Source organism: Alternaria rosae, assembly GCF_020736505.1.
Source record: "Alternaria rosae strain MPI-PUGE-AT-0040 chromosome Unknown BKA58scaffold_5, whole genome shotgun sequence".
NCBI classification, from domain to species: domain Eukaryota; kingdom Fungi; phylum Ascomycota; class Dothideomycetes; order Pleosporales; family Pleosporaceae; genus Alternaria; species Alternaria rosae.
Genome location: NW_025763574.1, coordinates 1,450,666 through 1,477,925, shown reverse-complemented (window position 1 = coordinate 1,477,925; position 27,260 = coordinate 1,450,666). Strand labels below are relative to the sequence as shown.

Genomic DNA, 27,260 nt, shown 5'->3' with positions numbered 1-27,260 from the left:
TGAGCTAAGGGAGCTGACTCTGATGCACGCATCACAGACCGCTTGTGCAGAGGGATTTTGGTAGTCATTGAGCGCGTCACCTTATCGCGCTGTACACGTGGGGATCTACCAAGCTTGCGTGCCCCTGGCAATCTAATACAGGAGCTTTTTATGGGGAGTTTCAGAGTCCCTTGAACTTCCCAAGTTCAGCGACGACCGCAGCTCGCGGGAACTTTTGCTTTTTAGCGGGAGCCGGCACGAAATATTCACACTGTTCCGTTCGAAATGTATCTGCGCTTTCGTCTGTCGCTGCGTGGGCGATGTTATCTTCCTGACTTCGCCAACCCTTCGGATCTCATCACCTTCAAACAACACCATCGATGAGTTTGGACGAAGGTACGGGACCAGCGCAGAGCTTCGGGAGGTAACGAAGACTATGTATTAGTCTCAAAATCACGAAGAGTCACCCGGTCCGCAGTCGTGGCCACTCAGCCCAAGCGCAACTGTCGATACCATACCAGATCTGGAACCCGCAATAATACTCTTTCGACACACTCCCTTCGTACCACAAGGTAGGATCTCTTGAGACTCACGGCCGGCTCGTTATTGAAAACCTACCTTATGAATTGTATTAGCGGCAGTGGGCGATGACCAAACCATGGCTCCGGCGACATGATGCAAAAAGTCAGAAGCTCTAGGCGTTGACATTCATCCACTCCAGCGTATAGCTTGTGACACATGTCGGACCTCTGTATTCCTCTGGGCTATCACCAGGGCGCAGCGAGTGAAAGTGAAACGGTACACAATAGTCATCTGCGCTCCCTAAGATGGAACGCGCCATGCGAAGTTGGACTACCGTTTGCTCCCCCGCAACGATATTTCCCGCGCTCCGACCGCGCTCCGAGGATACTTCTTTTGCTCGCCCACCTCAAAACGCAGGAACACGACTACATCACTCGACAGGAAACCTTGCGCGCGACAACGGAAACAACAGCGACTTTCCCGGTTCTCGAACTGATGGTGTATTTTGGCAATTATGTACCGCTTCTACTCGGGCAAATGGAAGCACAAACAAATATTCCAGGCGCCTGCTGTTTATTACCTGGAAGTTTGTGGAATACCACCTTGCCGCGCAGTCCGTCGACCCGACAGCTTTGCGCTTGATCATCAGCCAGAACGCATCCGACAACTGGCTAGAATGGTCATCTCAGATAGAACTGCTAAATCTTCCAGCACTCTGGGTCGAGTTCTCCGCCACATTCAATTCCATTGTTCATCAGGACCCAGTCAGATACGACAAGCGGTTCTGGGAATCAGATACCGAGTCCCAAAGTCTAAGGGTCGATCACATTGTCGTCCTACTGTGCGATACCCTCATCAACATGTCCGTCCAGCTCGAAGAACGTATCATGAACATACTCAACTCCCAGCCGCGCTACGAGGATATTCACGACAGCTTTCAACGCCAGCTCAACGCACGTCAGTCCTTGGGCGCCGACAAGATTCCCGACTTGATGAGAGCTTTAACCGCAGTCCGCCATGACCACGATGCGATCGAGATAATGCTTGCTACCTTTGCCATGTCAGTCCAGGACGCGATTGTTTAGCACAGTCTATCATCAAGCGATGTTTCTTACATGAGCATCACTCCAAAGTAAGCTATCCGTTTTCACCGAGAAGTTTAGCGACACAGCGTCAACTTGCAGCTTGTAATGTCCGCGGTACATTGAGGCTGTTGATAGGGGCTTTTGCATCCCTGTTGGGCCGACCACTGTACACTGGACTTTCTTGGGACATGTTCAAAATGCTCGTGGATAGCGCACAGGCCGCCAGTGCGCACGACCCAGAATTCACCCATCGTGTGCAGCTGGCACTATCTTCGCTCGGGTTCGATCGCTTGCTCGACCCCATGGCGGGGAAAGACGATACATGGGTATGGGTCACTGACATGGGACGTTACGGGTACGAAATCGACAGCGACAGCGACAGCGACAGCAAATTTGGTCTAGATGACCTTCCAGATGTCTGCTTTAACCCCGTAAGCCCTTCGCTCCAGGTGGAAGACTACGCACTTGCCGTAGCCGATGCCTCTGATATCCCGGAAGGAGACTGCTCCATTTGCCGCGACACCCTCAACGTCCACGAGCGAGCCCACGTCGAAATTCCTGTCAAGATTGACTGCGGGCACGCATTTCATTACGGCTGCCTCGGTACCCTGATCAACTGTCTTGCCAAGTTCTCGAACTTTTGTCCTAATTGCCGGCGGCCAGTGTGAGATCGACGGCCGAGGCGGCTCAAAGACGGGGATGAGATTGATAGTCTGCAGGCGTGGGATGCACAAGAGCAGGTAGTGGTGGAGCGCTTCCTTCAAGACAGATACGGAGATGTGGTGATGACAGACTGAAGAAGGGACGATTCGATGCGACAACGTGCATGAAATACTTGCGATTCCGCTCATTTGTCAAAGTATCGAGTCGTCTATGTCATTGAGGTTGCAGAAGACATGAGCGGCTTCTTGCGCTTTGTGTCAACCGATGCGACAGCGTATACTGCGAAGTAGATTAGTCTCCTGTCGGTTCAAAAACGTACGTATTTTCATCAACTTTGTGGCTCAGTGCTACTACAATGCAAAGTGAAACCCCATAGCACTGTGAGCGTACTTATGTGTCATTCCATATATGTTAACATCTCAATCTGCAACATCATTTCAATGACTACATATGTTTTATACCTGTTCAAACCAAGCCATTCACTCCAACGTAGGCTACACCAAAGACGAATCCACGACCATGGCGACGAGCACACCTCTATCCTCTTTAACTATACTGTTCCACATCCTACAATCCCATACAAGGACCCCAGAAGAAGGTAACAAAGTCCTGCAAGTCTACCAAATGTTCGTTGACTACGCCTCACAGTATCGCACTGATCCCTTTGTAGCACCCCTCAACAACACTGGCATACCTGAAGGATGGCGCAACCTCCGCAGGTGGCTCCATACGCAGCACCCTGATACCAACACTCTTGAAGAGCTACCCTCCCACCATGACGTCGCCGTCGAACTCATCTGCAACATACCGGAAGGCGGCACTCCAACACTAGCGAGAATCGGTAAAGACTACGTATATTACATTGGCGAGCAGTCAGGTTTTACGCTGAACACTCTAGAGCAATATGGAGGCTTCGAAGAACTATTAGACTATATCACAAGACTGCAGCCACGATGCGGAGAGCGGATCATCGAATACGAAGAAAGAATAGCCATACACCGAGATCCAGAGACATATTTGATCGAAACTCTGCGCAAACAAATCCACACTATAAACCCGGAAAAGATTACAAACACGATGGCTGTGCTCTCGGAAATCTCTGTACATGCGGCCGCTTTCCTCCGCTTTTGTGGCTTCACGCTTACGGAGGATAAGGTCCGCCACTTTTGCACGACAGCAATCATTTACGCTCGTTCTATCGTTTCAGAGCTTTTCAGCAAGGTTGCTCTGGCTCTGAGGTGTAAATTTGGCGCACCTCGATGTAACAGCGTTGGCACGTTCACTGTTGCACCAAGCATATTATATCGCGAGAATAACTCCCGTACGTCAGGAGTTGGCCTGGCGTCTACATCACTAGATGGCGCATTGCGTGAAAAATGCCTTCAGTCTTGAGGTTCATAGCCAGTTCCGTTACGTCGAGATCGATGTTGCAGTGACCAAGGTCATGCGCAGTCCGTTTCGATTGCAAAGTTTCTTCGCTGCCAGCCCGATGCCGCTTGCTAATTTTGTTCCTCACGGATGGACAGACAAGGATGGGTACCATTTCTACTATGACGAGCTGATTATTCCAACGCTCGTGGAGGATGCGCCTAGCTTGATGGAGGATGTGAGTAGGGAGCCGGATAGTCCGCGACGGAGTCCGTTGATCTGCTCTACGCCGGTAAATACAGCAGATGATATCGAGCCAAACACTAGTTGCGCAATCTGCGGCGATACACACTTTTTACTTCAAGGGCTAGATCCGCAAATGACTATACGCGCGCGTTGCACTGGTAGACATATGTATCACTATGCCTGCTTAGCGACCTTGATCAACGGCATTGACGCATACGCAAACAAGTGTCCTATTTGCCGTCAGGAGATTTGCTCACTGCGGCGTAGTAGACCTGTCATCGATGATGAGGTGGATTAGTCGTAGGGTTTAGAGGAGAAGATTATGCACTGTATTCACTGGTGCTGTGATGGCGTGACGCTAACAGCAAGCCACTCACGATGTGGGTACTCTGTGACATCCATTCATGAAGGATGTTTTCGAATGAGAGGTATCACAATCATCGCAGAAGAAGATAAGATCACTTCTCGTTATCTCACAATACATGCAATCTTGTTCCTCGCCCTCCCACCAAGCAGCTACTCATCCGCGACACCCCCTGACAAATAACCCACATCCTTCTTGAACAGCAGTCCATCCTTGAAGTTCACCCAAAACGTCTTATCGTTCGTTTTCCGCAAGATCGCAACTGTGATCCCCATGACGAACCACAGCCACAGTATCGTCACGCTGAGAAAGATGACCGCATACAAGCCCGCTTTTTGTGAATCTGTGAAATCGTTGTCGTTGTTGTCGCCTTCACGGGGGAGGAGAAAGGCTGAGAAGGGGGATTTGTATCGAGCAGAAAGGGTAGCGGAGACGGGACTGGCCTGTATTGCGAGGCATAGCGTAAAGAAGAGCTGCAGGGCTGTTAGTTGGTAACTTCGTTATCAGGGTCTCTTTGGATATTTACCATCGCGAAGATTGAGCGCGTAAAGGCCATAGTTTCTGCCAACAATACTGTGCAGAGTGTTCAGTTCAGTACGACCGAGTATCGCTAGTCCTTAGCAAAGCAGAACTAGAGTTTTGTATGATGCAAAAGATGTGACATGCGAGGTAGAGAGGATAGACTCATCATGCAGACTTTATGTAGCGCAGCACTGTTTGTGTGTGAAGGTTCAACGACACGACACATCCCGGCGTTACTTTACCTAGAGATGTGAATATGTTCATCAAAGTGACTAGAAAACGTATCTTGAGGCCTGTTCATGGCCAAGGTACAATACAACGGATCTGCACTGCGGCAGATGCTCAAAGCTCGAGAAGTCCATGTACCCATTCTCAATAATGGATTCTTTGGCTCGAGCCCACTTCCTAGAGCCGGCACGACAGTCTCACACACCTGTATCATCTCAATAAGATCGCCGTGATTCGAAGAACGGGATACGCATCCACTACGTCAGTTGTGTCGATCCGAAGAAAACAAGAGTTCGGCGCGTGAATCAGAGATCCTTCCAACTCGCCCACCAAACCCTGAGAGCCCACAACTCTTACGTCAAGTCCAAAGCAACGTGGCAAGAAGAAAAGTCTATCTACTCGATACCGGAGTAGGGCCGTCCGTTCTCACTTCGCCCAGTGAAATGTGTCATGAAAGAGCTTACTGAAGAGTCCAGGTGACCACATTCGCCGTCTCTCACATCCACGTAACGCTGGGCGGGAGGGCGAGCTCTACTGTGCCGCAACGCCGCAGAGATGTGTGAAAGGAACCGTCGGTCCCACTGCGGCACACGCCCAACAAGACGCAAAGAGCGGCAGCGGCGGCCAGTTCGCATGAGGCACGGCGTGAGAAGGTTCGGAACGCAGCGTCTCACTGTGGCGGACGTTCCCGTAGAGGCACAGTTACGCCCGTGTGCCTGTGCCTGACTTGCGATGACGGGATAGGACCTGAGGGTTGAGGCCAGATAGCTACGCCGCAGTTACAACCTGTCAGATCAGAAGTCTTGACGCACTTCACCGCGCCTATATGGTTGCGCCGCAGAGTCTCGAGCCGTAGGATGCGGGGGTTTAGGTGATGGGTCTCGCAGCCTTTCCTCTAACCGACGGTCATACTAGATGGTAGTACGGTGTTGGTTATGAAACACCTTTGCATCGCCGCGTTGCTGCATAAGTGTATTGCTTGCGATGCATTAGCGCGCTTGTCGTTCAATAGTCACACCATGTGATGGCCGTTACTGCAGCCTTTGATAGCAATTACGCAGTGAGGTATGTTGTCTCACTCTGTAACACGGGTTCGCAACGCCTTCCAGAGACATAAGCGACTTCATCTCGCGGGATGTAACGTCTGGAAGGCCTGGTTCTCTGTATGGCCGTATATGTAGCCGATGAACCGAATGATCAGTCCAAAGTATCATGTCTTGCCCCGCCGTATCCGCTCTTACAAGGCCGTGTTGGGATTACGTTGACCTGCGCATTTCAACGACCATATCTGCAACCGCTGTTAGTGCATTTGAGAGTTTCAGTATGTCTTGTTGGCCGGCACTTCGGCCGGAGGTACTTCTAAGCGCCGGCTCTCAACCCTAGGATTGGTTATCAAGAATGTAGTAGTGTTGGTTCCAGTACTAACAACTAGCCAGAGTGGCTGTCGCAGCAAGCGATTTATCACAACTCGCTTGCAAGTAGCTGTTTATTTATCGAAAAAAAGGTAAGCTGCAGTAGTAAGGCGGCAATGTAGCAAGTGGTAGCAGTAGGGAGTGCTTCAAGCAGCTCGCGAATCCAAAAAGGAACTAGTGAGCTGAGCCTACGAGAAATGAAATGTGTAAATTGACAAGCACGCAAAGCATCGCCACAGCCAATCCCTCTATTTAGAAGCTTCTCATAGGGCTGAGTCATGTGGTCAGCCTGAGGCTCTTTCTCCCGAGCAAGAGATCCGATGAAGAGATGGGGACAGTGAGTGAGTGGTGGCTTGCTGGGCGGCGCTTACAGGTTGGGTGGGGGTGGGGGACTTGCTGAAGGCTTACCTCATCCGTCCAATGGGGAGAGGATCAGAAAGCGAGGATGTGCGATGTACAAATCCGTAGGTGCCGGTGTCGCAACACGAGAGGCACGTCGAAAAGAAGGCAGCAAACTCGGAGGGCATGTGGACGCTCAGTATTCTGGGCATGGCGGAGCCAGGCACATGTGGGAGCAAGCCAGGCTGCGATAGCACATGGCTGCCTGCAAACCTTCCTCTGGCCGATGCATAACGCGATCGGGATTCAAAAGTTGATTGCTAGCGAAGACGATGCCGTCATTGCGACGAGTGATGAAGAAGTCGCGATGATGTGCTGCTGGTGATGACAGTTTTGGCGAGGCAGACTTTGTCGGTTCAGCCTCATGGAGGATTAGCCGGGAGGCTAGTCATGTGGGTGGAGCTACTTTTAGGCACGGGAAGGAGCCCCGCTAGTCTCGTCTGGGCCTGCATCTAGTGCAGCTGCCCCGCGCAAGATGGAAGATAGAGGTACAGCCATGCCGTGGCGGTCAGACTGTGATGGTTTGGCGCACGATGAGGTAGCGTATGTACAGATGAAAGAGACAGAGGATGCTGCCCAGACGCACTCGTTGCATATCGCAATATTGACCGATGCATGCCATGTAAGCGACAGAGAGTGGGTGTAGTCGACGAAGGATCAGCTACCCAACCGAATCAGATAGCTTTCGCGACAGGGAGTGGGGCCCGCACGTGCCCTGCTGTGATTGCATCCTTCGATCAAGCCATGCCCGTTGTGACGGACATTATCTGCAGCGTAAGGTGATCCTACTGGAATTATCCTGCCGTGTGATTCCTGCCTCTTCTTCCCGGCGACCTGTTTGCGGGGACGCCGACGTCGAGTCTACCTAAAGAGGCTGTTGTCCGGGTACGTCATTCCGGCGAGCGCGACACCACCTGGGCAGCATTTGCGATAACATGCCGATGATCTGAGGACTGGCAATGCGGCATCTCCATAATTTCCAAAACGGAAACCCATTCGTCGTAGATCTGTCCCCATGGTAAGTACCGGCGGGCTGACTTCGGTGTTTCCACGACCTCAGGAAAGGGAGAGCCAGTCCAGCCCGAGCAATCGCCTGAATCGCGCCATCAGCGGGTCGCGGCAAAGAGCTCTCGACCTCCATCCTTGAATGTCTCATTGTGACCCACCCGAGATGCTCCACGCGATGCAGCCCTCCCTTGACCTTGCTGCTTGGACAACAAACGCATGGTTGTGACGAAGCTAAGTCGGCTGGCCAGCACGTGCCTCTCATTTCTCAACATCCAGCACTAACCCCATCGCGCTTTGAACCTTTCCGGGCGGGCCAACGGTGATCACTGGCTCTGTCGTACGTTACAGAGCCCTGGATTGGTCATGTCTTAGCGCACAGGTCTTTGTCGGACGAAATCGAGTGTCTAGCCTTACGGCTATTGAACTATCAACCTTGAAAGCTTGTAGGCCGTCGCCTGTCAACAAACACCAGCGCCGCGGAGAGGGGCTCCATCTGCAAGCTGCAGGTCAAGTCAAGTCAAGTCATCTCGCTTGATCTTCTCTACACCCTAGACGCGCTCATCAGCCGACGCGACCCAAGCTGCAAGAGCTCGACGGCATCCAACGCAGACACGTGCCGAAGCGAGGAACAGGCCGCTGGATTGAGCTCCCTATCCATCAAGATTACCGGCTATATTGCGTCTTACGCCCCCATTGAGCAGACAATGTCATTATCCTCACACATTCGGTAAAGCTCTCACCGCTTCAGTTTCATGTCGCTTTACACGTTCAAGGGACAGAGGTATAGCATGCGGGACGTTGCGGTTCATTTCCCACCATACTAAGCTGAAGTGGTGCTATTAGGCGATCTCTGCCGGCTGGCAGCCTCGCGCAAAGATCGTGCGTGCCAAAGCCGACCCGCCCACCCAGCGCTTGAACCAAAACAGCAAATGCCATGGGCCAGCTCTAGCTAACGCACAAGGTTGTCGTTCATGGAGTCGCGAGAGCCGCCGATTGAGCATTGCCTAGTTCATGGGCCGCGCGAGCATCGATTGCGCCTGAAATACGCGCCGGCTACGGACTAACAGCTCTGGTCACCTTACCCTACTCCATGGGTCACCATTCGTCTGCCCTGGTCCGACTGCAGAATGCTTACTAGGATCCCTGCCTTTAACCATCGTCTCGGTTGCGGAGGAGCTGAGCCCTCATGAAACAGACAGCGGTCCTGGCCCGACAATCAGGCTCGCCAGCGCCCAAACGCGCAAGAAGCTGGCCGTCCCATGTGCAAGGCGACCGCCATCGTCAATATGAAGGCGGCTCCGCCGGCTGGGGCTGTCTGTATGGGGTTCTAAGCTGCAATCCTCAGATGTGCAAATGCAGGAGCTTGAGCCCTGAAAACCGGTGAAGGCTGTGACGTGCGTGATGCAGTCGTCCTGTGTGCCGAGCAAAGCGCGTCGATGCTCATCAAATCCCCATGCCTGTGCGAGCCAGTGCAAATCAATGCAAAAGTGGATGCCGTCGTCCGGCGCCTTTTCATTTGCCTTGTGCCTTGAAGGCTGAGGAAGCTTGGTCGACGTGTTCCCAAGCTTTGCGCGAGCGGAGGCACTAAACCATCAGGCCCCCCGCCTCACGAGTAGCCCTACGCCCATAGCGGGCTGCCGTGTGGAGATTGGGTGAGGGTCAGGGACTGCGGGACCATCTGAAGCCGCTTCATGTCCTCGCGGAGGGACTGCTTACCGTGCTTACGCCTTGGACATTTGCACCTTGACGAATGAACACAGCAAGCCGATGGGTGCGAGGCGGTCGGCCACGAAGCGTGTGTTACAGCTCTCGCCGTCTACACCATCGCCGACTTGTTATTCGGCGACGAGATACATTGCAGTTGTCCTGCGTGCTGTAAGGTGTCTGGCGCATGGATCCCTGGTAGGGCTGGTGGGCTTTGACAGGCGAGACTACACATCTGCCGCTCAGTGCACCTAACAATGCCATGTCCACCAATGAGCGCGCAGGGCACCGCGAAACTGTCGGACATATCCTACTCTGCAGGGGCGAGCATCGCAAACCCGACGCCTGCAACGACGCGATGGCTCAGCATCCTTCGACAAGCTTCTCTGCAAGGCACATCGTATGTCGTTGTGATGACAACATGGTGCGATGCTGCACCGTGTTGTAAGCAGCAGCATGGGCGCCGTTGCAGGAGGGCTGAGCACGGTCATGCTCGACGCGAGTCTCTATTTCGGGTCCCTCATGGCTCTCCCAAGCCACGCTCCTCTTAGCAGCCAGCGTGAAGTTTGAGGCGGGAACGGTCCGCAGCCTGGCCTAGCGGTGCCCTTTGGCTGTCCACTCGCATCCCGGCCATGTCCCAATTTTGGTGCGCGGACGCCCTGTTGCTCAGTGTGACTGACGGAACCGTTCGCCTGCACGCCCGCAGCCATGCCCGTGGGCTCAAGCCATCGACTTGCTGTAAGATCGGCCAATGCACTGCCTATGGTGGACACCCTGGAAAGCTCCATGTCTATACCCTGCACATGTCGGCTTGCAGCGTCTATGACCCTCGTCATTTTCCAACCCCCATACTCGAGTACCCTCCTCGTTCGGGGTTGGCTCAGGCACAGCCCACAGATATTTACAGTCTCTCCATCCACAAACCCATCCGGGCGCAGCAAATTCACTCTACAATCGTCGCAAATACCTTGTTTTGGTCCGGCTTTCATTCCCAATTAGGTCTACTACACACCACGTTAAGTCTTCTCCCCTGGCGGCTGTTCCTTAATTCAAACTTCCGTCCCCCGGCTGCCTATCATCATCCCGTGGGAAAGCACCGACTCGTCCAAGACATGACCACTAGCTCATAGCCGTCTATCGTACCACCAAATCTGGAACGTTTAGCACACATTATCCACATCCCCACTTGGGCCTCTGACCCCCGTTGTTCTCCAACTTAGATATATACCATCGATCGCCTCGTCCCTCAGTCATGTCCGAACCAAGTGAGACCGGAGGCCTCCCATTGGACTTGAACGCACACCAGCATCAGCAACCAACAGGCAGCACCATTCATCAATCATCACCACCTCGTGTCGACTACCGCAAGACATCACAGTCATCTAAGGATCTACCTAAAGGATCCAAGGCTGCCAGCCCTCGCCGTCGTCCTGGAACCACCAAACAAGCGCCGTCCGGCCCCCACACCGGTTCCCCCCGCTCTGAAGAACAGCTAGGCTTGAGCCCTACGAACATGTCATCTCACAACAACATCCATTACACCCGGACTGGGCGTATCAGCAAAGCAAAGAAAGGACTTAAAGTCCACAACTGCGAGAACTGTGGAAGAGTAAGTCATTTCGATTTTATACCTCTTCCAGCCCTACGATGTATGTGGCTGCCTGTGCATGGGCCGCCACTGTGGTATCGCATCTCATCACACGTAGACGTATCTACGTCAACGCTATGCATCTCAGTCACTTCTGCAGGAAACCTTGCTAACGGACCATCAGTCTTACACCCGCGCGGAGCACCTGAGGTCAGACGGCTTCCATTAAAAGCCGATTTACCACTAACAGTATACACAGGCGACACCAGAAAAATCACGCCCAGGAAGATGCGCTTGTCTGCCAAGTGCCTGGATGCGGCAAGACCTTCGTCCGTGTTGATCTTCTCCAAAGACATCAAGAGCGACAGTACGCGGAACCTAGAGTGGTCTCAGCAGCCATACTGACTTCCAACAGCAACGAGCCTGCGAGAGATTCTCCTGAGCAAAGTCCAGAAGGCTCACCAGAGCCAAAACTTATGTCTCTGCCCGCTCTCGAGCAGCCTATGATGGAAATGACAACCAACTCCGCGAGCACATCCTTCTACGAGACCGTATCTCCCGTGCAGGAGACGGCACCATTTACAAGGTACAATCACGCCTCGTTTCGTACTCCCAGAACGCCTCAGCGTCTTTCGTTAAATCCCAGTCTCATTCCTCGTTCTTCTCCACAAATCACGTCCAGCCCCAAGTGAGTTTCATTATACATCATCGAGCACTTATTTTCTTCTCTCAATTCGTCTCCTATTTTCTGCTTGGATAAATACTTATGATCTTCTAGCCAGCCAAAACACCATCGCACCAATTACAGCCGCCAGTCTGGTTCCATGTCGGTAGCAATGGAAGCTATGACACCGGCTCTGTGGCACGAGCCATACAGTCCCACCCCGGGGTACTCCTCTTCAAGTGGGTACGCATCACCGATCGCATCGACCGACTTCTCCGTTTTTGGCAACCCGTCTTATCGAGCGCGCACGCCTTCGAACGCGTCCATGATGGACCCATCCTGGGGATACCCATCGCGATCGCCGGCCTCCACCACCTCAACCATGGCATACACATGGTGTTCGAACGATAAGAGCGCAACAGGCTCTAACCTCGCCTACATGAACGCATGCTCCTTCCCAATGACGAACATGTCGATACCAACAAGCATGGATGCAATGACCGGGTACGGACACTTTGGTCCAAGAACGCTGGTCCAGAGGGACGAAGAAGAGGGGGTGATGCTCTTTGGAGAAGAACAATATGGTATGGCTTCGATCGCACACACCCAACCGTTTGAGCAATATCTTGACTATTACTGGAGGCTCTTTCATCCCACTTTCCCCGTTGTCCATCGACCTACCTCTATGAACCCGTCGCCGATGCTGCGCGCGGCGATGGTCGCTATCGGCAGCCAGTACTCGGCCGATTCGAGCGACAAGAAAAAGGGCCGAGACCTCCACGACCGATGCTTGAAATTGCTTGAATGGGTAGGTTAGATGCTTGGGTTTACGACCATCAACTGACTTGTAGCAGAGGGATCTCAAAACTTCGACGGAGCCGGACCGTTTATGCGATTTCCAGGCAATGTTCCTCATTGAGGTGCTGTCTCAGTACCGTGCTCGTAGGGCCGCCAAGGTTCTGTCGGCACGCTTCGACAAGGTATACCACAAGGTAGGTCAAGCGTCGTTGCACGCAGCGGCAGTCAGCTAACAACACCAGGCGGTTGAAGATTGCAGGAGCACGACTTCGAAGGCTGCAGAGCTCATAGCTAGCCTCGCTCAACTCGAGCACGTTACACCTGAGCACTGGACTAGCTGGGTCGAGCTAGCCACCCGGCAACGCTTGTTCCTGTCTTGTTACATCCTTGAGTCGCAGCAACCTCTTCTCCTCGCCCGCGAATCTCTGCTTTCTCTCATCCACGACACTCACTTCGACATTCCCTTCCCAGCGCACGGTTCTCTTTGGGATGCGACAGGTCCCATCGAGTGGGCTGCAGCTGCTCAGCAGCACCCTTACACGCCATCATACGTCTACGAGATTACTTCCACGTCTCTGCCAGGGCCTCTTGATACTTTCCAATCATCTGTCATCCTCGCCGTGCACTACAATCGTCAAGAGACCTCAACACCATACATCTCCTCATCGACACCATCAAGACTCGAGCATCTGCTTGACGATGCACCTGCCACCAAGCGCATGCTATCCGTGGCAAAGCTGGTACAAGTAACACCCATTCGCGCATTGTTGGCTGTCGCATGCGAGACATGGATCTTCTCAGAGAAAGTCGCTAGCGCTCAAGCTTTCGCAGCGTTGAAGACAACGCTCCGCACATGGGTCGCACAGCTATGGTCGACATCCGAGACCGAGGGTGTGCCCGTAAAAGAAGCACTCAAACTCTCCATCGACATCCTCCAACAAGCCGTCTCGGAACAAAGAGACTCAATACCACTAGAGATGGGCACAGACATGTCTATCTTCTTTGCCGCTCTCGTCCTCTGGATCGTCACCGTCGCGGCAACCACCCGCGCCAAAGCCGCCCATCAGAAAGCTAGCCAACAGACCCGACGACCAAGCAACTCCGATCCCCCAACGCTCTTCACACCCACGACCTGGGCCTCTGCAACACCAACCTCCTCTTCTACCTCCACCTCCACCAGCCAACCCCGTTCCCCCATCATATCCGCCACACCCGAAAACCCGCTCCTCTCTCACGCGCAAATCATTATCAATACGATTTCCTTCCTCACAGACACGCTCGCCATGTCTGATACCACGGCTTCCTCACATCAATATCTTGCAGACCATGCGCGCCGCCAGACAGGTTGTATCAGCCTGCTTCTTTGGGTCAAGCTACGTCTGCGTGGCGTTCCACTCGAAGATCAGAGCGGTGCTATGGCTGATGCGTCTGGTGAGGGGCTGGGTGAGTTGTTAGAGGGGGTTGTGGGGTCTGTTGAGACGATTTTGAAGAAGGGATGGGGAGACTGGAGCATATAAGCTCTCCTTGGATCGTTCTTCCCTTTCTTCCCTCTTCCTTCTGGGCTTGCACTCTTGCATCTTGGACTTTTCCTGCTTTTGCATACGCTTCTGCCACGTTACGATATTCCCCTCTTCTCGCTTCGTTTTTTTCCTTTCCATCTTAGTTCTAGCGCAGCATTTTCGGCTTGTATGGGCAAGAAGGACACGATACCATTGTTTTTTACGGCGGATACCCCTGTTTAGCTACTTTGTTCTTCGACGCGTTCACGCTGCATGGCTTGCTTTCTGCGGTAGAGACTAAGTCGCACGCGATGTCTCTTCCATGATTACGTTTACGTCTCGGTTTGTCATGTCATGTCATTTATGGTTCATGTACGAATACTTTTTGCAATTGCATTGTTGTGCCTTATACTATACCCTCTTCTTCTCCTTCTACTACTACATGAGCCAGCGCCTATGAGAAACGTGTACATTATAAGAGTATTGCAATTAGACTTTTTCTGTCTGCACAATCTGATTCGTCTACCTCGTAAGGTAAGATCAGCCACAGCTAGCTAGCCATCCCTGCACCTTTTCACCGTGAAAGATCTTCGCTGGAAGTGCAGGGCGATACCCTTTCTTCTATTTACCCAACTAGGCGGTACATATGTGCTGGATCCTGCAGGAATGCATGAGCTTACGTGCGTTTAGGCGAACATCTCCACCAACATGAAAGCCCTGTGGAGATATTCTCAAACATGACTCGATGCCGAATACGAACGACGATATATAAGCTTATGGAGATAATCAACTCAGCTGTTGAATTCACACATGAAAAAAAACTAGGAAATCACAAGCACGCTCTTTATTCACGACCATCGCCCCCGAACCCACTCAACCTCCCTTTCCGTCTTCCTCCATCCCCCACTCTCACCCACCCTCCCCTTGTGTCTCACATACAGCAATTCATCTCCTCTCCGCTGTACACGTACTTTCTCTTCCTTCTCCTTCTCCTTGTTCTTCTGCTTTAGTAGAACCGCATACTCTGCTTCACGAGTCTTGACACGGCGGGCACGCAGGTCCGCGTAAGGGATTGGGTGGTAGTCACTATAGCTGTATGCTTTAGAATGGGAAAGTTCGTATGCGAGACCCCTATGTGCCACTTCTGCTGCGGAGTGGCTGGTCGTGTATGTGTGGCGCGAGGGGCGGGCTGTGAACCAAGAAGGAAGGCGTTCGCTGTGGGTTTCAGATGCGTAGGTCGTGTAGCGTGAGGGCTCGATGAGGCGTGTGAGGTATGGTTTCGTCGCATAGGAAGCGGTGGTCGATGTGATTTCGTGGCTGAAGAGGTCGCGACGCATAGAGCGTGCGTCTTTGCCGTTGAGGAAGGAGGGTGTCATGGTGTGTCTTGGATGCATGGGTGTTCTTTGATCAGTATTGTTCTGGCCGTTCTAATCGAGAGCCGTATTTAGGCTTGCGTGATATATGATGTCCAGCTTGATGAGTTTGTTGATGGAAGTGAAACTCATGGTTTGCTGGTTGGACTGGTGGTGTCTGGGAGGGCCTAGTGATGTTAAGACAATGCGGAGAGAAATGTCTTAGATGGTGTACAGTGGTTTCTAGACACCGAGAGACATTTCTGAGAGTGAGACCGACCTTCATCGGTCTGATGAGAACTTGAAAAGTCGAAATATAGAAAATGACTACATGTGTCGAGATGTGAGATGCTGTCTGCAAATGGTGAAGAATTCATGGATATCGCAAAGGTATACTGCCTACAGTCACATACTGACCCCCATCCTCCTTGCTCGTATTATTCATCTTCTACAACTTCGACCTCCGCTGCAGATACAGCTTGATAGCAACCGCCGCTGTGCTTGTTAGCTTGATGAACAACGCTTGCCACTGTACTGCTAGGTCACTTACCAACAACGGCAGCCAAACTCTTCACGCCTAGCAATCCCATGAACCACGAACCCCATCCGAGTGCCCTGCCCTGGCGATCGAAGTTGGGCTTCATGTCATTCATGCCGATAAACTTCTTCTGCTTGGCAGCTGTGTATGGTGGGTACCTGACGTCCATGAGGCCCTCAATCCACGCTGGTGTCGTGGTAACACTCCTGCGATGTGTGAAAGTGTCGAAACTCGCTTTGCCTCTGTATGCGCCCTGACCACTTGTTCCCACACCACCGAAGGGCATGGTGGGAATAGATCCGTGGAAGAAGCCGTCGTTGAGGGAGGCACCGCCGCTGCGGGTTTGTGTCATAATCTGTTCGAGCTCGGCCTTGTTTCCAAAGGCATAAGTGCCGAGTGGTGTGTCGTGGATCTCGTTTGCGATCTTGATGGCTTCGTCGAGGTTGGCGACGGGGAGGATAGGAAGCAGGGGGCCGAAGGATTCGCTGGTGACCATGCTGTCGTTCATGTCGCTGATTTGGACAACGGTGGGTTCGATGAAGAGGTCGGACTCGTCCATTGTACCGCCTAAAACAATCTTGCCGTTGCTGGAGTCAATCATCTTCTTCATGCGCTGGAACTGGCGCTCGTTGACAATGCGGCCGTAGTCGGGTGACTTTTGAGCACCGTCTGGGTAGAACTCTTTGAGCTGCTTCTTCATCTCCTCGATGAATGCTGGAACCATCTCACGATCAACGAAAGTGCAGTTGTGGCTGAGGCAGACCTGACCGGCGTTGAGTGTCTTTGCCCATAATAGTCTCCTTGCAGCGAGCTTCATGTCTGCATGCTTTGTGACGATAGCAGGGTTCCTACCTCCCAGCTCCAGTGTCAAAGGTGTGAGGGTCTCGGCTGCCTTCTTCGCGATGATCTTGGCGACCATCTCTCCACCAGTGTAGAAGATCTTGTCCCACTTCTGGTCAAGTAGGGCGGTTGTCTCAGGGATGGCGCCCTGGATGCACGTGTAGCATTCGGGGTCGAGGGAGTCGCGCATGATCTTCTCGATGGCGACGGCAGCATTGGGGGCAGATTCGGAGGGCTTGACGACGGCAGTGCATCCTGCGGCGATGGCGCCGATGAGAGGACCGAGGGTGAGTTGAATGGGAAAGTTGTACGCTCTGGTTTCGTCAGCTACTATCGCTCAATATGCGCACGAGACATACCCGATGATCAGCGCAGTACCCAATGGGTCCTTCTTGATGCGCGGGCGGAGCGGCATGTTGGTCCAGGGAATGTCCGTCGCCTTCTCGTCTTTTGCAAAGCGCGGGACATTGTTGGCCATCCAGATGCAGTCGTTCATGCACCATGAGATCTCCGTCAGGTACGTCTCGAACGACGGCTTGCCCAGGTCGCGCTTGCACGCCTCCTTGATGAGCTCTTCATTATCCTTGAAGCCCCAGTAGAGCTTGCGCAGCTGCTGGATGCGGTATTCGAGCGGCTTGGTCTTGTGCGAGAGGAAGCTGGCGCGGACTTTGGCGCATGTGGGCGCGATGTCGTCCATGGGCGTGTGCTCGAAAGGTGCTATTTCCGCCATATTGAGCTGCGATGGTCGTCCTGGAGGATCAATGGTAAAAGTCTTGGATAGGCCTGGAGCGTAGAGGTTGATTCAAGAGCTAAGGAGACGCCAATGGCGGGCTATAAGGTCCAGGGCGTATTGACGGCGTGGTTTCACAGGCGCGCAACTGTGCCTCGGTCCCATCCGGTTGGTTCAGGAGCGGGGCTTGCTCTAGTACTGACTAGTGCTAGCGCGAACCTCCCGCGGCCCCATCTTCCATGTGTTCGTCCGCCGGCCCTTGTACCTCGCCCTGCATCATTCCAAAGTCGACCGAATCGACTTTCTTGACAAGCTACTCTCGGATCGGACTCCTTGGCAATCACTACACATCACTATGCATCCAGACTGATACCGGCATGCCCTGACAAGGACGCTCAACTCGCACTGGTTCCCGATACGTATCATCTATGAAGACTGCTAAATTATTTATACCTAGATGCTTGATGTTCAGCTTCCGTCCCCCCAGCAGACTATGCATACCCCACAAGTTTGCTTCGCGGCGCAAAGCTTCACAAGAAGAACCTTGGCTTCACTTTGACAGCCCCTTCGGGCAACACGCAGTATTCCCTCTCACCCAGTCCACGACCCATCCTCAAACTAGGAGCCAATGGGGCAACTGAGGAGACACCCTTGATGGCGATGACGCAAGGACGGCGATGTCTCATACACCAGTCGCATGCGTACTGTCCTGCTTCACCTTCAGCTGGCCACTTGCACATCTCGTTCATCGCTTTCTTGAACAAGCACGTCCATCTGCCTTTTGAACCATGTGCCTTGCTGTCTTCCACCTTGGTCATGTCACGATCAAGTGAAAGCAGGGCGCTCAGGGCTTTGAAGATGGTGATATAGGCGTCGCTACGCACAGAACCGTGGACGGCGGTGTCGCAATTCTCCATTTGGGCCTTGATCGAGAAACTGCTCGGCACCTTCTCTTCAGTCACGGTACCTTTTCCGATGCCTATCAAGAATCCCTCGATACGGAAGTTCATGAGAGGAGAGGATGAGGCAGTAAAGCTGGGAAATCCCTGAACAACAGGGGCGTCATGTGACTGCTAAGGTCGGTAATCGGTACTCGTATCATGCGCAGTCGCAAAAGTGCCCAGTTTGCGTCGCTTAACGACACCCAGATATTCGGCGACGGTTGGAAAAACAATCTGAGTCTCGATGTCCTGCATAGCATCCTTCCAGAGGTCAGGTACAATCTTCCACATCGCAATTAGGGCCGGGTCCGCATCTTCAGCAACACTGCTCCCAATCTCAGAAATCGATCCAAGAGGGAACCTCTCAGTATAGCCTCGATTGCGGAATAGTTGAGACAGTGGCGCCGGGCGTTTACCGAGCACAACCCCGCATAATGCAGATTCTGAATCCTCTCGATCCGGCTTGTTCATAAGCGGGCGACCTGCTCCGAACTGGTGTGCTTGAGCATGTAGCACCTGAAGATGCTTCTGCACCCCGCCTTCGAGCCATCTGTACATCTTTGTCCCTGCTTGTCGCCTTTCACCGGTTTCAAGAAGCTTTGATACTTTTCTCTGCGCTTTGTTTATGTGCTTGACTTGTTGACCGAGTGCTTGCACATCTGCCATTGTTATGTCTTCTGGGTGAAGGAGCAACGAGCGAGCATGCTCTGCGGGTGTCAATGTGCCAGATGATCTGCAAAGCTCTTCGACGACTTCATCTTCCGCTATGCCGGCATTCTTCGCAGTGGTTTTTGTGAGACAAGGTGTTACTGGCAGTCCTCGCTCAATCCGCCCTTGCACCATGACATCTTGGAGAAGAGCTAAACCTTGTTGCTTCTTCTGGCGGAATTTCTTCGCTTGCGTTTTAGTCAATTCCGAAGGCTCACTTATGCGGTGCAACGCGGCGATGATGCTTCTGATATCCCTGTTATCAGATTTGTCATGAGCGGATACAAGTCTATCGTTGAGCGTAGGGCATCCGATATCATGTCCAAGTTCAGCAGTGTTCCCGTATTCTTCCTCGTCTTCTTGCTTGATGACTGCGACCCATTCCAGCCCAGGATGTGTATGCAGGGAAGGGCCTGCGGCTTCTCCAATCTCTTCCTCTATCGGCGTCTGGGCGTCAGGAAATCGATGTGTAAGCTCGAAGGGACTCGGGGGTGGCTGAGCTACCAGCTGCCGCTTCTTTTCTCGAATTGCGCGCATTGATGCAATAGTGATCGGAGGTGAGTTGTCGTCTTCCGCCATATTGCTTAAGACCCTACCTTCGGACGCTTTGAGGCGGTGGTATCCCTACGTGGTTGGATATGGGAGTTGGGCGAGGTGGTGAAGCTCATTTGTTTGCCAAGACAACGTGGGATAGCAGCGGTGGAAGGAAGACCTGTGGGCACACGGGGGGTCCTGCACCACACGAAATTGATGCAGTTGCTACAGCAAGAATGGTCATTGGGGTACAGGCAACCACAACTCGTATGGAAAACCGCCTGCCACTGCTTCTCTGTATACGCCAAATGAAGCACCATGCTGCTGCATGTGAAGGCACCTGGGTACGGGCTCTAGCCTCCAAGATCGACTCACTCACAACATCACTAGTCCGATGCCATGGAATAGCAGGCTGGCGGGATCTGTTCACTGTTAGTTGATTCCTGTCGCTTGATACCGACAGGCTTACGCCTGGCTCCTGCCCGCGACCCCAGTGTAGCGCATTATGCGTCGCAAAAGCGATGGAACCCAGGTGCAGATAACGAGCTACATCTTGACTGAAACGATCTTAAATAACGTGTTCCATACTGGTGAATGGTAATGCTAAGCATATCCTTGGGGCGGGATAAATAGTCGCAAATGCTAGGCGCCTCCGCGGAGACTAACCCTCTTTTGGCGCTTACTCGTTGATTCGCTCACCGGTGCTTCTACGGTCAATCATTCTAAGACGCGTGTGAGTTCATCGCGTTTAGCTGCGGACGGCTTTGTCGATAATCACAGTCTTCGTTCCTCATGTTGCAGGGGCGCGTCTACCGAAAGATCGTCAGCGATGCGATGTTGGAAGCCTGACATGCGTGCAGTGCTTGCGTCTGGTTGCTAAATGATGTCATGCGCGGCTTGCTTGTTGCCGTATGTCGTTTACACGCATTTGCTGACATTTCAGACGTCGGGCGTTCTTTCCTACTATTCGCGCTTTCTGCATGCAAGATTATAAATGTGCTGCATTACAAAGCGAAAAGCGAATCCAAAAGCACCTCATGAGACGTAGAAATATCCGGAAGACCTGGCGACATCGAACTTCAAGACGCTTACACTTGATACTCCAAAAAGCCTTGTCCTTGATTCAATTTCCGAGGAAGATGGCATCAGCGGTTCTCCCAGTTCGTGCTGCGCTCATCGGGCTGTCTTCCTCGGGAAACTCATCCTGGGCCTCGGCAGCCCATCTCCCAGCATTGCTCACCGAGACTGGACGCTCCAAGATTACCATCACCGCGCTGTCTAACAGCAGTATCGAGGCCGCAAAGGACGCCATCCAGAAGTATGGACTTCCGGACCATACCAAGGCATATGGATCACCAGGAGATCTCGCAGTTGATACAGAGATCGATCTGGTCATATGCAACACCCGGGTGGACAAGCACTACGAGACAATTCTTCCCAGCGTCAAAGCGGGTAAAGACGTTTATGTCGAATGGCCAATTGCCAGCAACAGGGAGCAAATCGATGAGATTGTTGAAGCAGCCAAGAAGAGTGGATCAAGGGTTGCTGTGGGTTTACAGAGACGCTGGACACCACCAGCTGCGAAGCTAAGAGATATCTTGGATAGTGGAAGCGGTAGACTTGGAAAAGTGCTAAGCTCAGACGTTCGAGCTTTCGGGGGCACAAATGACAGGGAGACGATGCCTACTAGTCTGAAGTATTTCTCCCAAAAAGATATCGGCGGAAATGCTATTGTGATCGGCGTCGGTCATGGTGAGCATCACTTTACACATTACTAGTCATTACTAACTCTTATCAGTGCTTGACATCGTATTCTCAGTTGTCGGCCGACTTGACGCACAGTCCGTTCATTCAAATACACAAATCCAGCGCCCCAACATCCGCATTCAAGACCCTCAAACCAAGCAAACGGTTAAAGAAGTAATCACCGACGTACCCGATTTCCTAGCGGTCCGTGGCACTATAGCGCACTCTCCCCTCACCTCCTCAAATGCAACTCTGTCCTTCCTGTTCCGCCGCGGCCAACCGTTTCCCGGTACACCAGCTCTAACATGGACCATAAACTGCGAGTATGGCGAGATCAGCATCACGTCTGCCACGAATATGGTATTTCAAATGAGTGAAGGAGATGGGCCAGTCGTGATACAGGTGCACCATTTCGATACTCATGAGGTGGAGAATCTTGATTGGGATTGGTCTGAGATGCAGAAGGAAGTGCCGATAGTTGGACGAGATGTCATGACTAGTCTTTTCGCGTTCGCGGAAGGCAAGGAAGAAGGAGATGGGTGGGTGGGCTTGGAGGATGCTGCGAGCTATGCGCGGATGATTGATGGGTTCCTAGAAGAGTAGGTGGTATTATCAGTTTGTTCAATTACTGTGAGTCATTGATCTGCAGGTTATCATGTAGAACCTCAGGATGTTTTCGTCTAAGCTTATTTGACAATCAACGGTTTCGCGCCGACTCTCTCCGCTTCCGCGTTCAAAGCATCAACTTCCGCTTGCACCAACGGAATCCCTGTCTTCTCTCTTTCCTGCTGTTGCAACTGCTCAAGTTCGCCCGGAAAGAAGATTCTCTCCACACCCGCTGCCTTCTCGGCACCCGTGACCCTGTCATACAAGATCTGCATCCTCTCCCTGAAGTCATCCAAACTCATGAAGAGATCTGGTTTCACCGCTACGAGGAAGTGACCGACGTCTGATGGTCTGGAGGGATCGTATGGATTCGTAACATCGCCTGCGAACGCGGAGCCGGAGAGTACACCGGAGAAAACGTCCATCATAACAGCCAGACCCGAACCCTTTGGTCCGCCCATAGGCAACATGACACCACCGTCGAGCGCTGCTTCTGGGTCATCCGTTGGCTTTCCATCTTTGTCCAGCGCCCAATCCAGAGGAATCTTCTCACCCCTTCTCTTCGCTTTGTAAATTTTCCCTCTTGCCGCAATCGATGGCGCCATATCCAGTACAAACGGTTGGTCCTTTCCTGGTGCACCGCATGCTATCGGCGAGACACCCAGCAGTTTACTCTTCCCACCCCAGGCCGGCAGCGCAGGACTCGAATTGGTGAACACCAGACTCATCATATCGGCGTCGAGCGCCTTCTGTACGACCCAGGCACTCATACCGAAATGGTTTGAATGCTTTATGCTCGCCATACCGATGCCATACGTCTTTGCGGATTCGATGCACGCAGCCATGCCGGCGTCTGCAGCAAGGAAGCCGAAACCATTATTGGCGTCGACTTGGGTGACTACTGGTGTTACTTGAGTAAGAGTAGGTGTTGCCGCACTGTTCAAGACGCCCTGACGTACACGCTCCATGTATGACGGAATTCTGTTCATGCCGTGGGTGTCGACACCGCGGAGGTCGGCTGCTACCAGGCATTGGGCAACGATGCTGGCGTTTTCAGGCGCGACGCCATTGCCAACTAATACTGCGGTCACGAAATCTCGTGCATCCTCAGCGTTGACGTAAAACTTCTTGTCTGCTTGAGGTTCTGTCATGTTTGGGCTGAAGGTTTGAGGTGCCAAGGTGGGAAGGGAATGGACGACTGCTTGGGATGCTTGTCTCGTATCTTATATGATTCTACGAGCGTAACAGTGAGTCACAGTTCTCGGAAAAGCATCTGATTGCTAATGCGTTCCGTTGAGTTGTGGAGATAGCTAGAGGGTTTGTCTGAGTCAGCGGTGGTGGACCAGTAAAGTAAGGACGGACTTCCCCGCTGTTCCCCGCAATCCTCAATCGAACTTCATAAAACCCATGATGGGAGATACCCAGCTTGAATCAAGTTCAGACTTCTGCGAGCACGAACCAAGTATGCCGAGAGACATCTTTCATGCATTGCGAAAAAGTCGTGTCCGACTTTCTGCTGACCGCTGGTTGGACGCAGAGGAGCGCAATAGTCAAAAATCAACCACGATGGTAGCACTCAGTGAGCAATGCTGCGAGTATTTTGTGGTGGTTTAGTTGTCGAAAACGGAGGGAGAAGTTTTGCTCTGATCTCGTTCTTTCCTGTTTCTCGTCTCCTGGGTTGTCTCGGCCACAAACAGGACCACAACTGTCTCGGCGCCACTCATTGCTCAGCAGTCCCTTTTAGAGCTTTCTTCCGTGTTGAAAATGAGAAGAAGAGAACAAAGCTCAGCCTGGTGGGAACGAGGTCGTCAAAATCGCCGGACGCAGCCACTGCGACTTCCTCTCTCCCCGCCAAGCCGCACGTGCTTGCTCATAACCTTGGAAGTGCGGGTAGCTGCACTCACATCTCACCTCTTGTCGTCTCAATTCACTGACACCCCTGCCGAGATCCCACGAAACTCTCGAAATTCGCAGGTATGGACGACGAAGGCCCTAAATGGCGTCTTGGTATGTTCCGCCGCATCCCTTTCCTAAATTCTTGGCTAACAACTTGAAGAGCAGGCGAGTACTGGCCGCGCAACCTGTAGCCAGGCCGCCTGCAAGCGCAGCCAGATAAAGATCGCGAAGGGAGAGCTACGTATCGGTACTCATACGCTATTTGAGCCAGAGGCTAGATGGTACATGGCCTGGCGTCACTGGTAAGTCTACCTTCGTCTGGAGCCTCCTGTGCCTACTACGCGTAGACTGACATAGCAAGGGGCTGTGCGACCAAGCACCAGATCGCGGGCTTGAAGGAGACCACCGGCAACGACCCGACAAAGGCACCTGGCTACCAGCGACTCAGCCCAGAGAGCCAAGAGCAAGTACGGCTAGCATTCGAGGGTCAGCCGGTCGACAAGAACTTCAAGGGCATCCGGGAAGACCTGGCCAGGGACGCTCAGCGATACGCCAAAGAGTACACTGATGTCAGCTTCTACAAGGTCGACGTTGCTGGTCGTGCATGCGCTTGCCGTGGCAGTGACTGCCTGGCCAAGAACGTGAAGATCACCAAAGGTGAGCTGAGGCTCGGTCTATCCATACCGTTCGATGGCGAGCACGAGAGCATGGTCTACAAGCACTGGCAGTGCATGTCAGCATTCGACTTGGACGAGGTAGTTCGTCGAGCCAATGAAGACTCATTCGATGGCCGTGACTCCCTGCCTACGGAGTTTGAGGAAGTCGTAACCGAGACATTCGAGACAGGCAAGGTCGTTAAGCCGCCAGCGCCCAAGATCGATTCGCGTGCGAAACCAAAGAAGACCCAAGCCCAGAAGAAGAAGGCAAAAGAAGAGGCAGGAGATGACGCTGCAGAGGCCGCAGAGACCAAAGTCAAGGCAGAAGATCCGGAACACGAGGTGGGACCACAGCCGAACGTCGCCTATCCGCCCTCGCCGCCGCTCGAGACGGATAAGGCACCAAGCACAAGCAAGGTCGGAGGTGTAGTAGATGCTCATCGGCCAACTAGTGACGGATCGACCGTCGGTGTCAAGATGGAAGAAGAAGGAGTCGACGACGCAGTCAAAGCCAAAGATGCAGCAGCAGTTCCCAAACCCAAAGTCAAGAAGACGCGAGCGAAGAAGCGTCCTATCCGAGAGATGGACGCAAGCGAGGATGATCTTGAATACATCCCCAAGAAGTCGAGGAGCCGGTCCACTCCGTTCACTGGTTTTGCTGGTCTTGCATAGCGCGATGGCATCCCGAGCGAACATGCGACCAAGTAGGAGAGCGTGTTGTGGACTGAGATGACGAAGGAAATGACAGTGAGGTGAGCTGACTGAACGTGTACAAAGAGTACATACATAGCTAGGGCAATCTATAGCAAGCTTCTACTGGATCGCAATACCCGCGCAATTGATCTTGATGGTCGTGAAATCGCTGACACCGTCGTGACTGTCAAGCGGCCCGAGGTCGCGTTGACTTCGCTTCACAGGTAGTTCCTTGATGCACGATCCACCTGAGCTTCAAGTGGCGCATCCTTGCCGCAAGCTGTCCTCCCCGCAACAACGACCAACGCACCTCCACTTCACGAACCGCCCTACATATCCTCCTCCACTCTTCACCCAGGAACTACCTTGTGTTAAGAGCTTAAGCCCTTACAGACAGTCACGATGCCCGGCAAGATCATACCCGTAACCTCCGCTTCGCACTTCTCTCAACTTCTGTCGCAATCCAAATACACTATTGTCGACTTCTATGCGGATTGGTGCGGGCCATGCAAGGCAATTGCGCCAGTCTTCCAGGGCTTGGCAGAGAAGGAAACAAAGCCAGGCAAGATGCAATTCGTCAAGGTGGACGTAGATAGCCAACAGGAAGTTGCAAAGAAGTACGGCGTCAGCGCGTACGTATACCCCCCGAGAGACACACCTGCATGTCAGGACGAAGAAAGCCTGTAGATTACCAAACTAACACTAACACTGTCCAGTATGCCAACCTTCCTCGTCATCAAATCTACCTCCGTCGTCGAAACCATCCGAGGCGCCAACCCAGCAGCCCTCACAGCCGCCGTCCGTAAAGCCGCAAACGACACTTCTGGCCCTGGTGCAGCCCCCGCTGTCTTCCAGACCAAAGGCCGCACACTTGGCTCCGCTTCAGAACCCAGTCGGCCTGTAGGCGAAAGCCCGTTTGCCGGCCTACAACGGATGCTGACTGGTAATGGTGGACTAAGCGATACGCTGGTCAGGTTTGCAGCGCTGTACTTTATTAGCCTGTTTGCGTTTGACTCTTTCAAGGCCGCTGAGGAGAGTCCGTTCAATGTTCGTGCGAGACGGTAGACGAGCGCGAAGGAAACGGAGTGATAGCACATGCAGAGGTTCGGCGTTTTGGATGAGAGCATGGCGTTTATGGTATACCATTTTGAGGTTGAGTGTTTTCGCAATATTGGTATTATCGGCAGCAACGGTATCGAAGAGCTCGTTCGAGCTTCTAGGTACCGTCAGTACGATATCATATTCACATTTCGATCTTGAATCCACTCTGATTCTAGTAGGATTGGTCTGGACTCATCATTGTTTCGCATTATTCTCAGTCTACAACGATGCACGGCGTACTAGTAACTGTGTTCCGCATTTTCCTTTGACTCCCAGCTTGACTTGAAGTTGCCAGAAGGAAAAGTCCACGTGTGACCTGTCATGGCTTTGTTGTTCCAGCAAGCTTTGCGCAACCAGCCACGATATACTCCCTTCACATCTGCCCGTGCAACACTCTCACTACACCAAACGCAACGTTTACAGACATGATGAACGCTCCTTCCACCAATCCTACGACCTTCACGCCTAAGAAAGCTGATGGCAGCTGGACGCCTGCTCAACTTCTGCAAAATTACCACGACCTTTATGCAGAGCACACAGAGTACGCAAAGCTCGCCGCGCAGTTCGACGGCCCCAGGTATCCCTTCGGACGAGAGCGCACGCTTCACAATCTAGTCAATGCACGAGCAAAGTTGGAGCACGACATCAAGAGACTTAAAGGGGCGTACCAAGCGGAGCGTATGAGACTAACGTATGAGAATGTCGATGCACAACTTTGTAGGGCGCTGAAAGAAAGTCAGAAAACTATAGAAGATATCCTGGAAGAACGCCGTCCTCCGCCTGAAAAGTTAACCAAAGAAAAGGCAAAGCTGCAAAACCAGAAGAACGGCCTGCTGTTGTAATTACAAGACTTGCTGGACCGGTATAGAG

General features: G+C 52.7%; 9 protein-coding genes across 9 annotated transcripts; 5 read left to right on the top strand and 4 right to left on the bottom strand.

The window, feature by feature from the left end:
* Positions 1 to 806: 806 nt before the first annotated feature.
* BKA58DRAFT_457875 (uncharacterized protein) lies at positions 807 to 4,161 on the top strand (the record flags this gene model as incomplete). The annotated part of the gene is made up of 5 exons (XM_046174645.1): positions 807 to 1,458; positions 1,686 to 2,250; positions 2,545 to 2,564; positions 2,725 to 3,570; positions 3,683 to 4,161. 5 exons carry the CDS (start codon positions 807 to 809, stop codon positions 4,159 to 4,161), a joined length of 2,562 nt encoding a protein of 853 aa, XP_046025276.1.
* Positions 4,162 to 4,187: 26 nt separating this feature from the next.
* On the bottom strand, positions 4,188 to 4,885 carry BKA58DRAFT_176555 (uncharacterized protein). The gene is made up of 2 exons (XM_046165289.1): positions 4,754 to 4,885; positions 4,188 to 4,700 (listed from the first exon to the last, which is right to left on the bottom strand). The coding sequence occupies exons 1-2, from the start codon at positions 4,781 to 4,783 to the stop codon at positions 4,380 to 4,382; spliced, it is 351 nt and encodes a 116-aa protein (XP_046025275.1). The 5' UTR covers positions 4,784 to 4,885; the 3' UTR covers positions 4,188 to 4,379.
* Positions 4,886 to 10,436: 5,551 nt separating this feature from the next.
* BKA58DRAFT_385045 (uncharacterized protein) lies at positions 10,437 to 14,561 on the top strand. Its single transcript, XM_046170330.1, has 7 exons — positions 10,437 to 11,109; positions 11,273 to 11,298; positions 11,348 to 11,455; positions 11,504 to 11,674; positions 11,867 to 12,560; positions 12,607 to 12,744; positions 12,793 to 14,561. Exons 1-7 carry the CDS (start codon positions 10,753 to 10,755, stop codon positions 14,065 to 14,067), a joined length of 2,769 nt encoding a protein of 922 aa, XP_046025274.1. The 5' UTR covers positions 10,437 to 10,752; the 3' UTR covers positions 14,068 to 14,561.
* A 1,288-nt stretch (positions 14,562 to 15,849) lies between these two features.
* BKA58DRAFT_439967 (Aldehyde/histidinol dehydrogenase) lies at positions 15,850 to 17,509 on the bottom strand (the record flags this gene model as incomplete). Its single annotated transcript, XM_046173716.1, has 3 exons — positions 15,850 to 15,896; positions 15,952 to 17,093; positions 17,139 to 17,509. The coding sequence occupies 3 exons, from the start codon at positions 17,507 to 17,509 to the stop codon at positions 15,850 to 15,852; spliced, it is 1,560 nt and encodes a 519-aa protein (XP_046025273.1).
* Positions 17,510 to 18,039: 530 nt separating this feature from the next.
* On the bottom strand, positions 18,040 to 19,737 carry BKA58DRAFT_401955 (uncharacterized protein; the record flags this gene model as incomplete). Its single annotated transcript, XM_046171696.1, has 2 exons — positions 18,040 to 18,488; positions 18,603 to 19,737. 2 exons carry the CDS (start codon positions 19,735 to 19,737, stop codon positions 18,040 to 18,042), a joined length of 1,584 nt encoding a protein of 527 aa, XP_046025272.1.
* Positions 19,738 to 20,831: 1,094 nt separating this feature from the next.
* Positions 20,832 to 22,041, top strand: BKA58DRAFT_315908 (putative oxidoreductase; the record flags this gene model as incomplete). The annotated part of the gene is made up of 2 exons (XM_046167548.1): positions 20,832 to 21,444; positions 21,491 to 22,041. 2 exons carry the CDS (start codon positions 20,832 to 20,834, stop codon positions 22,039 to 22,041), a joined length of 1,164 nt encoding a protein of 387 aa, XP_046025271.1.
* Positions 22,042 to 22,047: 6 nt separating this feature from the next.
* BKA58DRAFT_385036 (malate dehydrogenase) lies at positions 22,048 to 23,398 on the bottom strand. Its single transcript, XM_046170329.1, has one exon. The coding sequence runs from the start codon at positions 23,193 to 23,195 to the stop codon at positions 22,125 to 22,127; it is 1,071 nt and encodes a 356-aa protein (XP_046025270.1). The 5' UTR covers positions 23,196 to 23,398; the 3' UTR covers positions 22,048 to 22,124.
* A 441-nt stretch (positions 23,399 to 23,839) lies between these two features.
* BKA58DRAFT_176353 (poly polymerase and DNA-ligase Zn-finger region-domain-containing protein) lies at positions 23,840 to 25,511 on the top strand. Its single transcript, XM_046165286.1, has 3 exons — positions 23,840 to 24,051; positions 24,101 to 24,242; positions 24,302 to 25,511. The coding sequence occupies exons 1-3, from the start codon at positions 24,021 to 24,023 to the stop codon at positions 25,266 to 25,268; spliced, it is 1,140 nt and encodes a 379-aa protein (XP_046025269.1). The 5' UTR covers positions 23,840 to 24,020; the 3' UTR covers positions 25,269 to 25,511.
* A 1-nt stretch (position 25,512) lies between these two features.
* On the top strand, positions 25,513 to 26,752 carry BKA58DRAFT_176354 (thioredoxin). Its single transcript, XM_046165287.1, has 2 exons — positions 25,513 to 25,921; positions 26,006 to 26,752. The coding sequence occupies exons 1-2, from the start codon at positions 25,692 to 25,694 to the stop codon at positions 26,352 to 26,354; spliced, it is 579 nt and encodes a 192-aa protein (XP_046025268.1). The 5' UTR covers positions 25,513 to 25,691; the 3' UTR covers positions 26,355 to 26,752.
* The last annotated feature ends 508 nt before the right edge of the window (positions 26,753 to 27,260 follow it).

What these genes read in the sequence shown, in the direction of transcription:
- BKA58DRAFT_385036 (XM_046170329.1), bottom strand. Translation starts at nt 23,195, where the DNA reads ATGACAGAACCTCAAGCAGACAAGAAGTTTTACGTCAACGCTGAGGAT.
- BKA58DRAFT_176354 (XM_046165287.1), top strand. Translation starts at nt 25,692, where the DNA reads ATGCCCGGCAAGATCATACCCGTAACCTCCGCTTCGCACTTCTCTCAA. An exon ending in AAGAAGTACGGCGTCAGCGC is followed by an intron (nt 25,922 to 26,005) that starts GTACGTATACCC and finishes AACACTGTCCAG; the next exon opens with TATGCCAACCTTCCTCGTCA.
- BKA58DRAFT_385045 (XM_046170330.1), top strand. Translation starts at nt 10,753, where the DNA reads ATGTCCGAACCAAGTGAGACCGGAGGCCTCCCATTGGACTTGAACGCA. An exon ending in ACTGCGAGAACTGTGGAAGA is followed by an intron (nt 11,110 to 11,272) that starts GTAAGTCATTTC and finishes ACGGACCATCAG; the next exon opens with TCTTACACCCGCGCGGAGCA. An exon ending in GCTTGAAATTGCTTGAATGG is followed by an intron (nt 12,561 to 12,606) that starts GTAGGTTAGATG and finishes GACTTGTAGCAG; the next exon opens with AGGGATCTCAAAACTTCGAC.
- BKA58DRAFT_176353 (XM_046165286.1), top strand. Translation starts at nt 24,021, where the DNA reads ATGGACGACGAAGGCCCTAAATGGCGTCTTG. An exon ending in AGGCCCTAAATGGCGTCTTG is followed by an intron (nt 24,052 to 24,100) that starts GTATGTTCCGCC and finishes AACAACTTGAAG; the next exon opens with AGCAGGCGAGTACTGGCCGC. An exon ending in TACATGGCCTGGCGTCACTG is followed by an intron (nt 24,243 to 24,301) that starts GTAAGTCTACCT and finishes TGACATAGCAAG; the next exon opens with GGGCTGTGCGACCAAGCACC.
- BKA58DRAFT_176555 (XM_046165289.1), bottom strand. Translation starts at nt 4,783, where the DNA reads ATGGCCTTTACGCGCTCAATCTTCGCGATG. An exon ending in CGCGCTCAATCTTCGCGATG is followed by an intron (nt 4,701 to 4,753) that starts GTAAATATCCAA and finishes ACAGCCCTGCAG; the next exon opens with CTCTTCTTTACGCTATGCCT.